Source organism: Corvus brachyrhynchos, unplaced genomic scaffold (genome assembly GCF_000691975.1).
Source record: "Corvus brachyrhynchos isolate BGI_N302 unplaced genomic scaffold, ASM69197v1 scaffold116, whole genome shotgun sequence".
NCBI classification, from domain to species: Eukaryota; Metazoa; Chordata; class Aves; order Passeriformes; family Corvidae; genus Corvus; species Corvus brachyrhynchos.
Window position 1 is genome coordinate 10,428,719 of NW_008240221.1, and position 19,839 is coordinate 10,448,557.

General features: G+C 45.1%; 1 protein-coding gene across 1 annotated transcript in view; it reads right to left on the minus strand.

Annotated features, from left to right (window-relative positions):
- Window positions 1–19,839, minus strand: part of HS1BP3 (HCLS1 binding protein 3) — a 52,199-nt gene that overhangs the window by 5,572 nt on the left and 26,788 nt on the right. The window contains exons 5-6 of the mRNA XM_017745043.1: window positions 5,935–6,086; window positions 5,317–5,452 (exon numbers count right to left, since the gene is read on the minus strand). Coding sequence (XP_017600532.1) covers window positions 5,317–5,452; window positions 5,935–6,086 — 288 coding nt within the window. The remainder of the gene's footprint in view (window positions 1–5,316; window positions 5,453–5,934; window positions 6,087–19,839) is intronic.

Here is a 19,839-nt window from a genome sequence, read left to right on the forward strand (position 1 = left end):
TGGGGCTGTGAAGGAGGTATCTCTCCTCCTGCTTCAGCTTTCCCCTACAATCCATTACAGGTAAATTCACAGTGGTATTTCAACCAGGGCCAGGAAATACTTCCGGACACTGGAATGTGACAGTCCGTATTGGAACCACTGGCATGGTTTTGGTCTGGGAGAGATTAGCCCTCCTCCAAAATACTCTCCAGCACAACTGGAAGCTTGTGTGGGACAGGGACCATTTCCCAGAGGCAGCTGCACACAGTCCCCTTGCTCTGCAGCTGCAGAGAGTCCAACAGCACGGATGCAGCCCGGTGGTGCTGCCCGGCCGAGTGCCAGAGAACAGGCTCAGTAGTGGAGGTCAGTCCCACAAGAAGCCCTCTAAGGAAATCAGCCTGTTGGTTACATTGCTCACCTAGGAAATGAGACAAGTCCATTTTTCCAGTCTGAAGAAGTTCAAACCTCTCTCTCCTGCCTCTTTAGAAAGTTCCCCAATCCCCAGCCAAAGGCACAGCTGGGGGAGGGGAGAGCAGGCAACTTTTGCTCCTTGAGCTGATGATGTCTGTCAAAAATGCAAACAACCTGCGGCAAGATGGTTGAAATTTGGTGGGTCCCAAGCCCAGCAAAAGCATCTCCTGCTACACTAGGACTCCACGTTGCCTCTCTACATTATTCTACACAACCTGTACATGTTCCTAGGAGTGGGGCAAGGATTAATGTTTCCAGTCTAGCAAAAAACTTTTCGTTTTGTTGGCAAGTTTACTTCATAGCTTTTCTAATGCTTGTAAGTAGCATCCCAACACATCACAGGAATGAAAAAAATAAATGCTTGAAAAACATCACAGAAAAATTTGTTTTTCTATAACCTACTGCAGCCAAATCAAGGACCTTTCCCCACAGTTTGGTCATAGCAAGCAAGAGAAACTGCCCTGGAGTGGTCAGGAGATTTCTGACTCAGTTATTGCAACCTTCTCTTCCACCTGTACATTGCCCAAATAACCCTCTCCCAAGGGATCTACGTTTAAACCCTCTGGAGTTTCTCAAAGTTTTTTTCCCAACTATAGTGTTCTCATATTCTCAGGACAGTGAGCACTGGTGCTGGAGACGGTGCCCCACATGACTCCTGCATAGGTTGAAGAGGTGTTACTCTCTGAATTCAGCATCTGCTAATGCCTGCTGAAAGAAGAACACACAAACTTTTTGTGCTTCAAGAGTGGCAACAGTTCCTTGGAAACCAGAAGCTGACAAACCTGCTCAAGAAGCTCTATGGACTGAACAGTGTTTGGGGTGCAGTTTCACAAACAACCTCAGTCTTAAAAAATGTAATGCTCCTGAAAGGGTTATCCGTGCAATCCTAAGAAGGAACACACCAGATCTGCCATCACAGGGCAGCAGAACTGGGATCCTGCTGCTGACACTTTTTTTCAGCACTGGAAAAAGACAAATGTTGTGCTGACAGCTGCTTCCTTCCATCTCAGCTCCCTATTCATTACCAAAGGTGAAGCTAATTAAATCTCTCTGAAAAGGCTGCTCAGACAGCTGTGATAATTATTTCAGGCTAGGATGTGTGATAATTTATGTAATTCTGTGGGCCCACAGAGCTGCTGCAACATTCACAGGATCAATTCCAGCATTAGTTTTCCACAAAAACCTGATCCATTACACCAGGCAGGCATGATTGAGATTAATGAGACAGAAATGTGCATGCCTGCAGGGCTATGATCTCACTGGCATCATGGAGACATGGTGGGATGGCTCCTGAGACTGGAGCGCTGGAATGGAAGGATACAGGCTCTTTATGAAGGACAGGCAGGGGATGTGAGGAGGGACTCTCACCCCCTATGCCAGTGACCAGTTGGAGTGCACAGAGCTCAGTCAGGAGCCTCAGATGAGGAGCCAGCCAAGAACTCGGGGGTCAGGATTAAAGGGAAGGCAGGGACAGGTGACATTGTAGTGGGGGTCTGCTACAGGCCACCTGACCAGGAAGAGTGAGGAGATAAGGTACTCTACAGAGGAGAAGCAGCTTCACATTCACAAACCTTGGTCCTCATGGAGGGCTTCAACCACCCCAGAATCTGTTGGAAGGACAACCAGCAGGGCTTAAGCAATCCAGGAGGTTCCTGGAATGCATTGAGGCCAATTTACTTCTCCAAGTGACAAAGGAGCCAACAAAGAGAGGTGCTAGGCTTGACCTCGTTCTCACCAACAAGGAGGGGAATGTGAAGCTCAAGAGCAGCTGGGCTGCAGTGACCATGAAATGGTGGAATTTGAATCTCTCAGGACAGTGAAGTGGGTGCTCAGCAAAGTAACTGCCCTGGATTTCAGGAGAGCAGACTTTGGCCTCTTCAGGGATCTACTTTGTAGAGTCCCATGGGATAAAGCCCATGAAATCTTACACAGCAATTGGTTCTCAATGCTCAACACTTGTTAATGTAAAGTTGGTGATTCTATTTAAAACAGTAATTCTCATTTCATATGAGCAGGTATCCACAGTGAGCACAGTCTTCACTTTGCAATGAGAACATTTATCAGATTCTCTTCTTCCTCATGTTGTGACAAGCAGAGCCCATGCATATTTTGCAGACTCATTTGCCTCCTTAACAGCCTCTGCCTCATGAGTTATAGTCACTGCTGAGGATTCACTGCTGTGCTGACACTGCTGTGGTGCTGCTGCTACAACCACTCAGGTACCATAAAGATCACAAAGGATTTGGTTGCTCCTGTGTTCTGCTCTGAACATTATGTTTCTCCCATCCCCCTTTGGAAGAAGGTTCTGCCCTCCTCTGCCTTAGGCAGCTCTCTCCTATTCTGCCCATGATTCACAGTGAGTCAGACACTTCTCAGATCTACCACACACATGTGAGCAGACCCTGAGGTACCTGTGAATGTTCAATACACCAGTGAAGAGCTCCCACATCTTCATTATTCAGCTGCTCCATTGGAGTGCAGTGAACATATCCAGGTTTCTGGACTTGCTGGTGCATCATACCTCAGGACAGTCCGAGATCTTAGCAAAATGTGCCCAGGTAAACTTTTGGTATGATACAACTGGTATGACTATGTCCAAGAGACCAAGATGTTTCCATTTCCCTCTCATAGCATATCCAGCTCTAGCCCACTAAAGGAACAGGTTGTCACAGCTCCTGCTCTGATCTGAGGGCAGGGGAGAGATTTCTTCAGTCTTTTTTGGGAAAGTAATTGTCAACATGTACAGGGCAAAGGCAGGACTTATTCTTAGGCCTCAAAATAAGCTCCTATGCCAGGAGATTGCAGAGTTCAGCTTATGTTGAACATTTTCTCACCACAAAGGGTCACTGCCTGGAAGAGAGACTGTGGCACTGCCCTGCAAGAACATTCCACACCATTTTCGTGGTAAGGGAAGGTGGGAGATGATGATTCAATTGCTGCCTCTATATTAGTGAGACCTGATTGTTCTGCTGAGGCTTCCAGCTGCACAGCAAATGAAGTGCATTTTGCACAACCACTGGAGAAAATTCCGCTATGGGATTTCAGGGGACTGCAGTGAATTTGCATAGAGGGGAGGTGAAGTGTTGCATTAGGTTAAAACAGCACTGCCACTCCTCCTCCCCTCTTTGCCAGCAGCTTCTCCTTTACACTCAACTGCCTTGCATTCAGTTCATCAGCCCTCCACGATGTGCAGGTAACACCATGAACTGGGTTTACCAGGGGAATTTCAGAGGGTGTTAGGCAACTGAACATGTCAACAGATCCTGACCTATCTGCCTACCTCTTGCACAGCCAGGAGTTGCCTCTGGATTCCCATAGCAACTTTCCCATTGGACCACTGGCATGATTTTCTGCTTCATTACATGTATTCATTTCCAACTGGATCTTGATGACTTATCAGCTATTGAAAGCACCGGGACAAATCAGGAATAAATGAAAACTACTGGAATTTAAAAGAAATGAAATCTTTTCTCATGGGTTCCCATAACCATCTGGGTGTGCTACTGTTGTTGATGATCTCAAACTGATCTGAAAGCATGATCTGTTGGTCTCAGAGCAGACTTCAGAGACCTTTCTCTGAACATATATAATCCAAAAGAGATTAACACGACAGATGGAGAAGTTCTCTCTGGTGGATAAAAATGCAAGGACTGCACTGCAACAGGCCCTTCTCCTGTAGTCATATGAACACTCTGGATGAAGTGCTGTATGCTGAGTTCACTAGCAGAGAAGAAAATATTGCAAGCACACATGTATTTGCTCCTAATGTACCACAGCATAAAATCAGGTCATGTCCTGCCCCATCAGGTTCTGTAAACATCAGGTGAGCTGTCAGGATGTCATGCAAGATGGCACCCCGCCCAATTTAACCTTTGTTTAAAGTAAGTCAGGTATTACTGCTCAGACAGCCAGCACTTTTCCATGCATAGAAAGCAGCAGCTGCAAAATTATCTGCTTCACGAGAGCTTTGAAACCACACACAGAGTCTCTCTCCAGGGTTTAGTACCTACTATGGAAATCATACATCCTAACAGGAACTGGTTGACACAAATTAGCACTGGAAGCAGGCTGGCCTCATCATTCAGATGCCAGCTTGAGACCCAGAAGGAATGAATTTGACTCATTACTGCAGCACAGATTCCCTGTGTCTCTCCAAGCATTGGTTCCCTGCTTGATCTCTGGAGGATTATCAGCACAGGCGAACCAGCCCTGTGAGAGAGATGTCAGGGATAAACGCATTATGTGCTGATGTGTTCCAGTGCTACACTATCAACGGAGAAGCAATAAATTATACCCTCCTACAACTCTGAGCTCTAGCCCTCCTTTCCACTAGATTAAAAATTAAATGCAGGGTGATAAAGAGATCTTTACTGCTGTGGAGGTATGCACAGGATCCCTCCTGGAAGCATGCACGGAAGTCTGTGAGCCATCAGCATGAAAATCATTCCTCTTGTGGCAAGAGCTCCTGATTTCACGTCCCTGAAGCTGACCTGCTCTTTATCTCTGGGCTTTGTCCCTCACTTTTCACAATGGAGGTCAGGTTCCCTGTGGATCGTTTGCAGAAAGCAGAAGTGTCATGTAGAAAACGAGCAAGATAGCACAGCTTGGGCCTTCAAGACCCTTCCTTTGGAGTCACAGAATAGTACCTTGCACCCCACCTTTCCCAAAGGGTCTTCCTAATTTCCTTTTTAATGTGTTTATCTCCAAGCTCCATGGCACACATCTTACATTTTACTTGTCAATACAAGTATTGATTCACAGTTTGCATTCTGAGTATATAAGCTTTGCTCCCGAATTAATCTCTTTCAAGATCTAAATAACATCTCAGACCACCTTCATCCCACATGACAGATTTGAGATGAGTACCTCAGCAGTTCCTCAGTGTCCTCCTCAGGAGCCCTGCTCAGCACATAATTGCTGTGCTCACAGGCAGCTGGCAGCAGGAGTGAGTCACCCAGTCTCACCACCCCACCGAGGTCTGGGTCTTCAAATAACTTCAGATCTAGAAAGGGGAATCAGAAGCTGCTGTAGTTAAATCATGCTATGTAACACAATGCCTGCACTAACTAGTAAATCTGGCTGGTTGGGTTGAAAAAACAGATCATGTAGACAATTATTTTTTTTCCAAAGACTTCCAGCCCACAAAGTGCAGTAATATTCTGCACTCTAGGGACTTGATCAATCTGCTTTTTCCTTGCACTCAAAAATAGGTCACATTACTCTTGCTAGTGTGGCATGAGTGACTGTGGGACAGCACAGACCTTAATATCCCAGTTCCAAATGTGAGAACAGCTACGGGAGCTACAGGTTTCATTTGTTCTTTCTGAATGATTCTACATGATTCTGCTCAGTTGAAGATTTGCCTCAACATTTCCAAGTCATTATTTAGCCTGTATACTATGCATCACTGTAATTTAAAGGCTCAGTTATACACATTATTTAGATAAAATAATCTGTGCATATACAAATACAGAACAACTTTACTCTCTTTCATCTTTCTTCTGGGACCAACTGATGAGAAATCCTTTTCTGGGCCAAAGAGTCCTTCATCTGGATCCACCTCCTCTTCAAAAATGGTTAATTTGGGCTTCTCTTCATTGGCTGGAGGAGCAGGTGCCTTCTTTGCTTTTTTAGTTCTAAAACATAAGAGAAAAGAAAGCCAGCTGCAACTCTTCATTTAACAAGCAAGATTTATGGAGAGAAAGTCTCATAAGCTGAAAATACATGGTGGGAGGCTATGAAAGGTTTAGACAAAGGTACACAGGCATCTGTTAATTGCTGGCAGGAATGGGATACTGAGCTGGAGGGACTGTTGGTCAGACCTTCTCTACCTGTAGCCATGTTGTATATTCTTAGAATCTGTCAAGGAGCCCAACGGGAATGGGAAAAGCAGAGCTAACAATGCTGTACTGTGCAAACTACCACTCAGAAACACTGAAGCAGTTTTACTCCTCCCACACAGCAAGCTTAAAATAAGAAAGAAGATCAGTTCCAGCAACACTGTTCGAGACAGACAGAAAGGGATGGATTGAAATACAAAGTGCAAGTTGGTCCATTGCACTGATCCCTTTGGACGGGTATTTAAAAATCCCTTTGGCTCCATTTCCTTGCCAGCTCCTGCTGCTGCTTACGATTGCTGCATACTCTTTTCATGAAGGTATTAGACAATCCCCTCATTTCCACATGGTTTAAACAAGGAGAGTTGACTCCCCTTCCAAGAGCAGAGTGAAAAGCACCTGCCTCTTGCTCTCATACCCAGGACTCACATTCCAGCAGCTGAAGCTACAAGGCAGCTCTCTCAAAAAGGCAGCTTGAGTTATTAAGCAAACCAGATGGCACAGAAAAGAAAATTTAGAGGACAAAAATCTTTGGGTGAAAAGTCCAATTCAAACTGGGCTGAAAGAGAAGCAGTCCCTACGACAGCATGTCCTTCCAAAGTAATTGCCATATTTCAGAGATCTTCACTCTCAGCAGCCCTGGCCCTGCAATTTCTAACATAGCCCCTTTGAGTGCCTCTTCCAATAGAAGATCTGATCTCCTTTGCAGAGAGCAGGTCAGGTTTCAGCCTAGAACAAACCCAATTATCAGCACTTAACATGCCACAGTCATCAAAAACTAAGAACAAGGTCAAAAGATTATGCACACATTCCAACTACATTAAAGGGTCTTGTAGAATCCTCTTCCAGTTACAGCTGCACACGAAAGTGGAGTCCAGTTACTTCCAGTTATTTTCACAAGTTTATTATCAACAAACTGTAACTCATGATATTATCTTGCTACCACCATTTTGCAGCAAATGCAGCCTAAGAGCAAGCCTCATGCAGAATTAAATATTGCTTTATTCGGAAATATACCCTATGTGATACACTAAAGGTATATGAAGGTGAAGCAACTAGTTTGCTGAACTATTTACGACAAAAACCTTCATTTTAAAGCAGAAGAAACTTTAATGAATTTCCCTTTTTTTTGCATTCATATTCATCAGGGATATGCCTCGAGTAACTTCTGAATTTGAGCTACTCTTTTGAGCTTTGAAAGCTCAGCTCCAAGGAACTGCTTCAAACTGAAATATTTGTGAAAGACCCTTCTTTCAAAACCTGCCAAAATCTGAAGTTATAATATGTACAGGCAGCTTTCACCCAGGATTTCTACAAAAACCCAAATTCATTGTTTTATTAACTGTAGTAAGGGATCTATCATTCAAATGAACCTAAGTATTAAAGGAAAAGGTAAAACAAACAACAACAAAACCAGAAGAACAGTAGGACTGAGTCTTTCAGAGCTGACAAACTGATTAAAAAAAATAATTAGTAAATACAAATAAATCCGATCTACTAGGGAAGAAGCAACATTTATTTGCATAATTCATGCCTCACAAAGTAGTCTTTGAGATGTGAATGACAATATAGGTGAGGATTTGCCAACCTAGAGAATGCCAGAAGTCTTTGACAAGACTCGTTGTCCATTCAGAGAGTTACAACAGCTCTCCTGATGCATAAGAAGAGCCCATCATGGCACAGGTAATTATATAAAGGAGCCAGAACATTGCCAAGCAACAGGTCTCCACCCCCATGAAGTTAGCAAGGAATTTACTAATAGTTAGCTCAAATATTTGCAGTAAACAATACCAGAATGGTGGGAAATACCAAAGAAAGGGAAGAGAATCATAAAGAGCATCATAAAGAATAGCATGTAAAACAAAAATAATGGAACTGAAAGGTCCTGGTAACAACCCTCTGTGTAGTCTGGCCACCAAACCAGCCCACTGACACGGGCTCACTTTCTGTTTGGCCAGGGGACTACACTGGCAGCTACGGGGCACAGGGCCAGACCTGCTGGGCCTGTCTGGTACTGGTATGAACAGGAGGAAGTTGTTTTTCTGCCTTCAAGTTGTTTCCCCTGACTACTCTTCTAAGGAAGCCACTGTTGGACTGCCAAGTAATTCCAGCATATCCACACAGGGACTCTGCTGAGGTCAGTCCCTAAGCGGGAAACAGGATTCCCACGGTTCTGTATTTAGCTGTGCCAGTCCAGACTGTACTGCTGAGCAGAGGTTAATGGATGAGAAGGGGGGTGTGAGAAGTTTCAGAGCCTGTCTGAGGTTCTGCAGCTGGCCTGAGTGTGCATCTTGCCTGCCCACCTATCCTCTCTCTGTATATTGGTGCTACCTCCCCATGAGAGGGCCCAGGGACTCCGCTGGAGCTGAGCTGATCGTGAAATCCCAAGCTGGCAGCCAGGCAGAGAAGAAGCTGCAAGGACAGGTAATTAGATGACAATGATGTACCAGGGTGCAGTAAACTTGTGTAGGAATGCAGAGTCTTTGGGGAAGACAGAAATGAAGGAACATTGGGTCTTCCAAAGTATTACTGTACTCAAACCCTGCACTTCATTAGCACCTTCTTCATACATCATGCTCACAACCTTGGCATCTGACATTTTGAAACTATCAGCATCCAGCTGGCAGAAGATGACCCGTGTTATTGCTATTTCTTCATTTATGAAACAAGTGAACTTTGGGAACATCACTCTAGTGACTTTTAAAACCTTAACAAAAACCAAACCAGCCCTAAAGATGATGTATCCTTTGTTCAGCAGAAACTATTTACTCAGTTGAGCCTTACTGACGTCTGTGGTGGCCGATGAGCCTACGTTACAAGGGATAAAGAGTGTCTGCTGGTGGGACAAGTCCCTAGTACCAAAAGATTCTCCTCAGGTTATGGTAACCAGAAAAGCTTCTCCCAGGGTCCAGTGCTCTGTTATGTTAATCTACCCCAGTTCTGCTTCCCTGGTTGGCCCGTGGCCCCTCCACCCCCTTGCTACCTTATATATTTCATATCCCAGAAAGTTCTCCACTCCAGGTTCTCCCCACTGGCCTTTGCCCCTCATCACTCCCCCAGAGCTTCACCATTGGTCCCTGGTGCTTGCCCCACTCCCGTACTTAAACCTGAGCTTTCCACTGCTCTCGTCTTTGCCTCTGGGATCCTTCACAGTGTGGAAGCAATAAACTGCTCCTCTGGAACTCTGTGCAGAGCCCCTTCCTGCCTCTTTGCCTCTGACCATATTACTGAAGCTGTCCGTGCGTTTGTGCGTGCACGCCTGGGTGAGTGTGTGGCCTGTCCTGCTGAGCAGCTTCGCTTTGGAGAGGCTTTTGAGAGATCGCTGCACCTCGCGCTCCAGCACAGAAACTGCAGAGCCCACGGAGCCCGAGAGAGCGATAGATGTCTACACAGGAAGCACTATGAGAATACCTCAAATAACACTCCTGTCTCCTGCTCTGACTAAAAAGGAGCCAGACTGCCTCCTCAGTGACTGTACAGAAAGACTGGCCTCCTAACTGACATGGACCAAAACTGGACGATCAGAAATGAGAGTATACAAATCCACCTAGGCAGGCTGCTGGAACACTTTAAAGTCCAGCTGAGACTCCTGGCTCCCAAATGCTGCTAAAATCACCCATGAAAATGTCAACAAAACCCTGTATGCAGACAGTTTCAAACCTCACTCACTTTGTGAGCACAGTTCTCCTGTTTACTGACACAATGTAGGTCACTCATTTGGCAGCCTCCAGGTCTCACTGGCACAGCCACAATGCACAAAAGCTTTCTGTGGAAAATGGCAACAAGGATGGCTAAGAGACTCCAAAGTCAGAAGATTTCCAGACCTGTGTGTGTGATAGCATTTGTGAAACACTGGAACCCCGGATCCAAAGCTGGGTAACACTGCTTTAAGTCACAGAGCATGTCTACTGTGCTCCATAGAGAGAGGAGTCCCTGCCCCATGCTCACTGCTGGGTTAAAACAATGAGTGTCGTTATCAAGAGCACATGTAACCTCAGCACACAGGCAGAAGTTTTCAGATTTTATTATTCTGAAAATATGACCATCTCTTTTTTATAGAAATAAGATTATGCTCCAGAAAAGGAGTGTAACAGTAACATTAAAAAAGACTTATTCAGAATATACATACTCATATATTAGGTATCCATGGAATTTTACAAGGCAAGAGCTCACTAATATAAATGGACGTCCCAATTCCCACAAATCTACGTTCAGGCTTGAACAAAACAGCTACAGCTAAAATAGCAGCAATATTAGCACATCTTGAAAACCACATCTGAAAAACAAAGATCCTATACACTAGTTTGTGCAGAAAACAAAATGTCATCTGCTGCTTTCTTTTCACTCAACAGTGCTCATTTTCCAGAGCTGCCTGATAACAACAGACAGGACAAAAGGAGTCATTCTCATCCGCTTTGGCCAAGGGATGACCAATAGAAATTCAAAGCCCATCACTCACACAGCCTCACTCCTAAGCATTAAGCCACCGCGACAAGTGCTGGCTGCAGGGATACTTTACCTCACACAGAAATATTTTCCTTGTGGACAACACGCTAATTTACAGTATTTTAAATGGCTTTGGCATGTCTCAAAATAAGATCATGTGTAACTGATGAAATAAATCTCCAATTAGAAATCATTTGGAACAAGAGCATTCAGTTGCAAAGTTTGTCTGCTGCAGCTCCCAGATTAGGTCAGCCTTGGATTATTGTTCCAGCAGAGCAGCAGATGGAAAGAGAGCCTGAAGGAACAGATTTTTCTCAAGGGTTCAGAACTCGAGAGTACCTGTTCTTCCTAAACAAAGGCAAGCTGTGTTTATAACCTGTCCCCAAGTTTTCTGATTATATCCTTTTCCAATGTAATTTGAAAGCAGATGAGAAGACCACAGATGGACAACTTTTGCTTAATACACAGATCATTAGCAATAATCATAATACAGAAAACATTTCCTAAAATGTTTTCAACTAAATAATTAATAAAGCACTCAGGCACTCATAAGCCTGGCAAGGGAATTAAGGTTACAGAGTAGACTGCAAAGAAAGAAAATTAACATAAAGGAGATTTCTTTATCGTTTTCCTCAGATTTTCTAGACTAAACCAGAGTGTAAGACTTGCTGAGGGAGAACAGTTTGGACTTAACAAATTCTGAAAGACATTATTCCTTGGTTTATTTCCTTTAAAGTCACTACTCAAGCTAAAGGAATTACTTTCAGGAATAGTTACATTTCAGGAATTACTTCTCAGGAAACTCTTTTTAACCCTGTAACAATTACATGCTAAGAAAAAAATTCATTCTCTTACATTAATTAATGATTGTTACAGGTCTGTCGCTCCAAAACGAACAAATTCTTGAGTGAGTACTGTGTTGGATGCCTGTAAAGTGATGTCTATATGGAGTATAACTCAGCAATAAAATGTGCCACAGGAATTTAAATTTGACCACTGTAATTAAATCAACCTGCCAACATCATCCCTTTACGAGACATTCTTCACAAAACATCCTGAGCAGCCTCACAATCCAAGTCACCCAAGCTGAAACTGTGTGTGAAAAAAACTTGCTAGTGAGCATGTTTTCTGCCCCACTCTCAACAGATTTGGGAGCAAACACTTAAAAAGAAGGCCTCACAAAGAGGAAATTAAAGGTACTGAACGTATGCAATGTCATGCTGAGACTTCTTAAAAGTAGCAACTAGAAGTGATGAATGCAAATAGCAACCATTTTGGCGAAGTGATTGGTTTCTTCAATGCTGAAACCCCCTCCCCTCCCCACATGAACACACTACTGTAGCTTCTTGTTAGAGCTATTTCCTGAAAAAGCACTGAACATGTGAACAGTTGATACCTCATCTTCACACATTCACACACTCATTTTCAGATGTGTTGGGCACTCACACCTCATGCAACAGTATCATCAGAAAATGGTTTGGGTTGGAAAGGACATCAAAGATCACCTATTCCAACCCCCCCTGCTGTGTACAGGGACACCTGTCATTAGGTTGCTCAGAGCCCTGTCCAACCTGGCCTTGAACACTTCCAGGGGTGGGGCATCATCCACTGCTTCTCTTGGCCAGTGTCTCACCACCTTTATTGTATTTATATCTCATCTAAACCTACCCTTTTTCAGCTTAAAACTAAAAGTTTTAAGGTGTTGTCTCACTACAGGCCTTGGCAAGATCAAATCAGCAGGATCTGCAACTGTCTGGTGCCTCCTTCCAGGACAGGCAGCCTGACTGTAACTGCTACCTCTACTTAATAAAGTTTTAATTTTAGGTTATTTAATCTTTCACTCCTCACAACAGAATGCTGCCAGCCCCCTGGCCTCACACTGTGCTCCTCAAGAGGAGACCATTTCCACTCTGCTACTGCCTCACCTGAATTGCCTCCTCACCACATTCTAAAGCAAAACGGCTACAAGAGCCCAGACTGCAGACCTAACTCTATTTTTTCTCTGTCTGTCAACAGAAAAGCTTCAAATAGGATAGAGGATGTTTGCATAAAAAATGTCTGGCCTCTCTAATCCCTGACGCTCCACATAAAGCTCAGTCTGAAGGGTACCTTTCCTTCTCTTTGCCTGGTACCTGCACAGACCAACCCCCAGCCTACAGAAAACCTCTAGCAACCTGCACATGATGTTCCAGTCTTAAATTTTGTCTGACATACGTGTCACACCACATCTAAAGAGCTTAAGAAAAGCTTGAGAAGGGCCAGTTACCAAGGCAGTGAGCAGATTCCAGCAGTAGCCAAGCAGGATTTGCATCGACTGGAGGAGGGATGATGGGGCTGAGCCTGGTTCCCCACTGCCTTCCCTGCCTCCCATCTTACTGTTCACAGAGGTCACTTTTTCCTCTTGGCTGTGCCATGGGTAAAACAGACCTCTCACCACAACTCAGAGATGGCTCCATAGGAACTACAAGAGAGGAGGACACAGTGAGACATTGTCAGAGCTAAATGACACCGCTGTTGCAGACACAGCGCCGTGCTCCGGCTGCTGCCTCTCCTGCTGATCATGAGATCAAAACATCTTCCATGAAAAGAGAACACAGCTTTCCTGCCTACAGGTTTCTTGTGATGATTTTTTTTTAACAGAAGTAAGATAAAATTGCTCTGGGTGAAATATTCCCTAGGCCATGGATATACCTATTGCACAAAGCAATTCCACTTGTGATGTTGCAGACACTGCTGGAGGTCAGACTGTAGGGACAGTCACACCAGGGAACACCCCAGATGCAAACTCTCCCTCCTAGGCAAGACACTGAGGCTCTGCAGTGGCAGCTGCCTAGGGGCTGCTGTCTGCTGTAAGCAGAAAAATGCCTGACATAATTCTGCATTTTTTAAATTGGATTCCTATTTATGATTTTGTCGCTAACTAGCCTGAGCTCTTAGCAGAGAAGCTTTTGCAAGGTCAGTAATTCCAGGAGCTGGGCACTGAGCTTGATGTGCCAGCACTTGGCTGTCAGGCTGGAGGGGAGTCCAGTGGGGAAGCACCATGAGCCCCTTGGGGAGCACAGGGGGGCTGGGCACTGAATCACTGGAACCTGCTAAGTGCCAGCAAGCCACAACACGTGCCTGAAAGAAAACAGAATGAGCAGCCTTCACAAGTGTTCTGGCTTATGCACATGATCCAACTCACTGCTGGTGTTATTTGGCAGCCATGATAATATTCCAAAATCGTAACAAAATTCCCCTCCTACTGGCAAAAAATCTCTGAGCTCAGCCCAGCCACAGTGACACACTATTCCCACAGCACCCTTCAGAGCTGGCAGATAGATGATCTCAGGCCTCCAGCTAGCATCTCTGAGGATTATGACTTGACACAAGCAACATGAGCCTGTAGATCCACACAACTCCTTTCAGAGCCCACTCCTTGCTCTCCTGCTCAGCCACCCAATGATCTGCTCCTGCCTGCCAGCCCCTTGGGATGGCTGCATTAAACACTGAAGGTTCCTGTGCTGCAAGGAAAATGGATCAGGGAAAACAGACTGTGGGCAGAAACCCCAGATGATGTGAGACCTCAGGCTTGTGTGGGGACAAAAAGCAACAAACATAGTGCTCCATCAGCCAAGGAGAGCCTTTTCCAGGCTTAGCTACTGGTCACTCACAGTGTGAGCCTGATCCTTGGGGTCAGTTTGCTGACTCACAAATCCTAAATGCATTCAAAGAACATTAAAGTTCTACACTGTGAAGAATCTTGTACCATTTAATAAGTTGGAGACGTGAAAAATTACCTGAGGTTTGGTAAGGAGAATCTTTGGTTGAATACACAGAACAGAAACTGTATCACTGATCTGTGTCAGTAAGAGGGACTAGTGGAAAAGTGTTGAAATGATGCAGGGGAGTAGCAATTACAAGTAACTGCACAATGTTTTAAGCTTTTATTCCCTGGTGTTACAGTGGCTATGGCAATGTTGGAGGAAGAATGATGATTTCAGACAGAAAACACAGACCCAGGGCATTTCAGGATTTGGATCCATAGGCAGAAATACTACAGCAGACCTTTCACACACCATGCGGCCAGGACAGAGAACAAACACCAGAGAGTCAGTGTGGTTGTAAAAATACAGTACGTCAAACATGGTCAAAATGCTGATTCATAGGGCTGACTTGTTCCTGTAGCCGAGCCCCTTCATGCTGCCCACCCAGCTTCTGGCCTCACTCCTGTCTCACTTCATCTTCCTTTGCTCTTCCAAAGGGGACACTGGTACCTGCTGTACTGGGTTTGCATGACAAGGTTTTGGTAGCGGGCAGGGGCTACAGGGGTGGCTTCTGTGAGAAACTGCTAGAAGCTTCCCCATGTCTGACAGTCAATGCCAGCCAGCTCCAAGAGGGACTCCTCACTGGCCAAGGCTGAGCCCACCAGCCACTGTGGTAGTGCCTCTATGATCGCATAGATAAGGGGGAAAAACTATCCTGCAACTGCAGCCAGGAGAGAATGAGAATGTGAAAGAGTCCTGCAGATGCCCAGGGCAGCGAAGAAGGCAGAGAAGATGCTCCAGGTGCCAGAGCAGAGAGTCCCCTGCAGCCCCTGGTGCAGCCCATGGTGGGGCAGCTGTGCCCCGGCAGCCCCTGGAGGCCCATGGGGGAGCAGAGATCCACCTTCAGCCTGTGGGGTATCCCAGTCTGGAGCAGGTAGATGTCTGAAGGAGGCTGTGACCTGTGGAGATCCTACACTGGAGCAGGCTCCTGGGAGGACCTGCGGCCCATGAAGAGACAAGCCCACACTGGAACAGGTTTGCTGGTGGGACCTGTGACCCCATGGGGGAAGAGTGTGAGGAGTCCTCCCCCGGAGGACAAGGAGCAGCAGAGATGACACGTGATGCATGACCCCATCCTCCATTCCCCATCCCCCTGCACTGCTGGAGAGGAGGTAGAGAAAATCAGGAGTGAAGCTGAGTGCAGGAAGAAGGGAGGGGTTGGGGGAAGGTATTTTATAATTCAATTTTATTTCTCATTATCCTACTCTGATTTGACTGGTAATAAATTCAGTTAATTTCCCCAAGCGGAGCCTGTTTTGCCTGTGACGGTCACTGGTGAATGATCTCCCTCTGTCCTTATCTCAACCCATGAGTCTCTCATAATTTCTCTCCCATGCCCAGCTGAGGAGGGCAGTTGACACAGTGGCTTTGGTGGGCCACTGGTGGTCTCTCTGAAGAAGGGAAAGATTTTGACAGTGAATTCCACAGCAAAGGTGCCATGAGCACAGGAGGCAGCACACACACCTACCCTGTGAAACAAGAGGGCTGGTGCAGGACTGTATCCATCCTTTAAAACACTTGGCCTTGGTCTTCCCTTGTTCTGTGTGGTGTCCTGGAACGAATGTTTATTCTGCATCTGTTTTTAAGTTCAAAGTGCTTGAAATAACATGAGGGTTGTGCTAGAGCTCTGCAAAGTCATAGCCTGAACTGGTGCTAATGACATGCTTTGGGCACAGAACAAAGTGGGGGTGTTTGAAGGAACAAGGACTGGTGTGATACTGCCAGAAGACTGTATATGGAGGGAAGCTTGATGTCCATGTCACCTTCTAGAAATGGTCCTTGTGAGGGGTCCTGGATACCAGCCCCTTCCAGGAAGAAGTGATAAGCAGAGCACAGAAAGGAGACTGCTGTCCTTTGCCGTCTCGTCCATTTGGCTGTAGGGTTTAAGGACACCTTCGCATCTTTCGTAATATCCACCAGCAGCACACAGTGGCACCATGACGGCATCCCTCCTATGAGCAATGGTGCTGTGCTGCCAACAGCTGGAAAAGGACTGGCAGACCAGCTCCTCTGTGAGAGTAAGGGCTACAACAGGCTCCACCTCCAATTAAACCAATGCTTACTGTCAACAAACCACAATGTTTGGATAGCCCCAAAACACCTCACAACCTTTCAGAATTCACTCTCACAGCACCTCTGAACATCAGAGCATGCCAGCACTGTTCCTTTACAGGTCAGGAACAAAATGTGGTCCTGAAAACCAGAAGTGAGCTATCTGCAGCCTAAACAGGATGTCTTTGAAATGAAGAATTGAAACTAATTCTCCCGAGACTTTGGCACACAGTTCTGGACCATGTGCTTCTCCTTCCTGTTCCAGCATCCTGTATTGTGTGGCACTGCCCTTGTCTCTTGGCAGCACCACTGAACAAATAAAAACAACTCCAATGAGGTCAGGGTTTGGTGTAACAGCCCCTGAGGGAGGAAGTGTGGGTTTATCCCTCAGGAGTCTCTTGAGAACACATTTGCTTTTTTTCATATTACAGGAACAGTTGGGGCCATGGTTCTGTCACTCACAGCCAAGAGGAGAAAGATGGATGATTCAGGAACAAGTTCCAGGCCAAGACTGTTACACACAACAACAGCCTATGCTGGCAGATAAGCCATCACACAGATGAAAATTGAGATGTCTGTTGCAAACAGGTCTAGGTAATGTTATCAGATAGTTTTGAGGGCATGACATCATGTTCTGTGTTTAATGATGCCATCAAGTATGCCTCAGATGCTATTACAGACAAAAACCAATAAAGCAAGGAAGAGAGAAGCTTAGAAGCCTTCCATTCATGCCACTCCAATCCATTTGTGTATCGTGACAAAGAGCAGTTACTACAGAAAATCGTGGTTCATAGAGCAGACTTCAGAAAATAATCTATACTAGTGAAAATCGAAGTCAAGATCTTTTCCAAGCCACCTCATACACCACAGCTCACACCCACATGGGTGAACTCTGTTACAGCCCAAAAGAGGCAGGCTGCACCTCTCCAGCCCCGGGGTTGCTCCTGAGCTATGCCACCACCCAACAGAGTGCCCGTTGAGAAGAGCCACAGCAGCCAGACCACCCTTGCTGCAAAATGCCCCTGGGGGTTTATGGCCATGGAGCATCCTCAGGTGCCAGGCATACACTCAGCACTGCCTGTACCTCGTTACAGGGCCCCAACTGCTCCAATCCTAACTCCTAAAAATGCACCTTCCTCAGGCTGCCCTGAGGGCAACAAAAGGTCAACAGCAAATAAATGTGGTGAGTGCTTGGGCTGGGATAATTGGGGCACAGTAAATGCCTTGTGAGTTTTTTAGCATGCTCCCTGGTATGAATTAGGCCCAGGCTAATTATTGCTTTCCCAAATGATGCCTAGACAAAGTTTAGGGATCAGTACAAGCTTAGGGGCCCTTCCTGTTTTGGACACAGCCAGCTTGCTCTGGGGAGCAGAAGGATTTAGCTGTTGGACAGAAGCTACTTTATTCTAGTTGGCAAAAGCAACGCTACAGTTCCTCTCTGCTTTTATTTACTAGTTTAGCCACAGCCAAACCACCTAGCAGAGCTGTGTATTTCACTGTTGTAATAAATTTTACTCCCCCTGTGATCTGGATATGACTGGGCATCTCAGGCAATATGGAAAGAAAGGGTTTGACTCTTACCCAAAATGTACAGAAGGTAATGGAAAGCATTTCTTTTGCTTCAATGACAATGGTCATTAAGAACTCTCTGAATGCCACATTTCTGTGCAAAGGGAAATTTTTCCCCAGGCAGATCTATAAAATCAGTTTTATTCCTTTTACTAAAGGGATAATGGAGAAATCTAACTTTTAAGTAGTGTGATATGACCCAAGAAATTCAAGTGCAGAATGAAGAGCTGCTGAGTCCCAGATGCATCTGTCCTTAGGACTGTTCCTTTTTAATTGATACTTCAGATGATTCCAGACCTGGCCAAATGCTGCAAGGGGCAAGTAGTAAGAGATATGACCCCCCAGGTGTGTTAATTAGTACCAGCCTATAGTTATATAGCTAAATCATGCATTTTTGGCAAAGTTTTACAGATTGCTTTCAAAAATGGTATTCCAAAAGCTGATTCTTTGATCCTTTGAAATGAAGACAGAAATGTCTGCAGCAGGTCGAGGGGGAAAATGGAACAATGGTTTTATTAAGTCTGCTGAATTAGGAACCTGACAGCATTAGATGAAAGGAAAAGCAAGTCTCCCATCTCGACTTAAACTGAGCACACATTCACCCCACAGATTCTGTGGCCAGAAATTCTGTTTTACTCAGTGAACAGTAAAGCAATAGGGCAGCTCTGAATCCATCCTCATTAGCAGTCTGTCTCATCTATGAGCAGTTCCCTGCATCTGTCGATTAAAGATTTGTCCTGCCTTGGTGAAAGGAGCAGGCTCATCGATGAGGTAATGCTTTTTTATTCTAATTAAGGACTTGAGTCATCCTATTATTGTAAAGTCCATGAAACAAAACACGTTTAAATCTGCCCAATTACATCATGTTCAATCCTCTTCCAAAGGAGAAGTAAAAAAAAAAAGAACTTTTGATTCTGTGTAGTTATAAATTTATCCTGTAGCCTCTCTAAAGGATCTCCTGCCTACTACTCCTCCCGTCTCAGTTAAGTAATGCTGGATACACCTGCAGAGCGGCTCACAGTAGCTCCTGCACACCTTCAGTGCTGCCCAGCTCTGCTGCAAATGCCTGTGCGTTGCTGCCATATGGGAGGGGGAAACCAAAAGCCAAGAGTTCACTCAGAGGACTATGGAAATTATTTGAAAGCTGGTGCCAGCTAGTGGCAATGGCATTTTATTCCAGTTCCCTGGTATTACTTGGCTCTACAGTCCTTCTGTGTACAGAAAAGTCCATGTTAAGTTTTATCCCTTTAGTACATTGTAAACAATGAACCAGGTCTGTTACAAATCCTGTGAAATCTTTCTTAAAAGCAGACAATCTGCTTTAGCAATCTGGTCAAATTCCAAGCTGGGTATTTGCATTTACATGGGTGCAATTCCCTCTGCATTTCCAGTTGAATTAAGTGTTCTTCACTTACAGCCTGATGCTGCAATGAAGTGTTGCATGAAGAAATTAAGTCCTTGCTGCATTTTACCCCAGGTGTAGTTACATTTGTGTTCTGCTTGAAAACACCACCGGATGGTACACACAGCTGCAACACTACACAGACAAGAGAGCTATTTTCAGCCCTTTGGGCTTAGGATGATGGCATAAACACAAATTAACTATTTATAAAACCCATTAAAGTATATTCTGTGTTCTAATCAGAAAGAAAATGAAGCACATTAAAATAATTACTTAA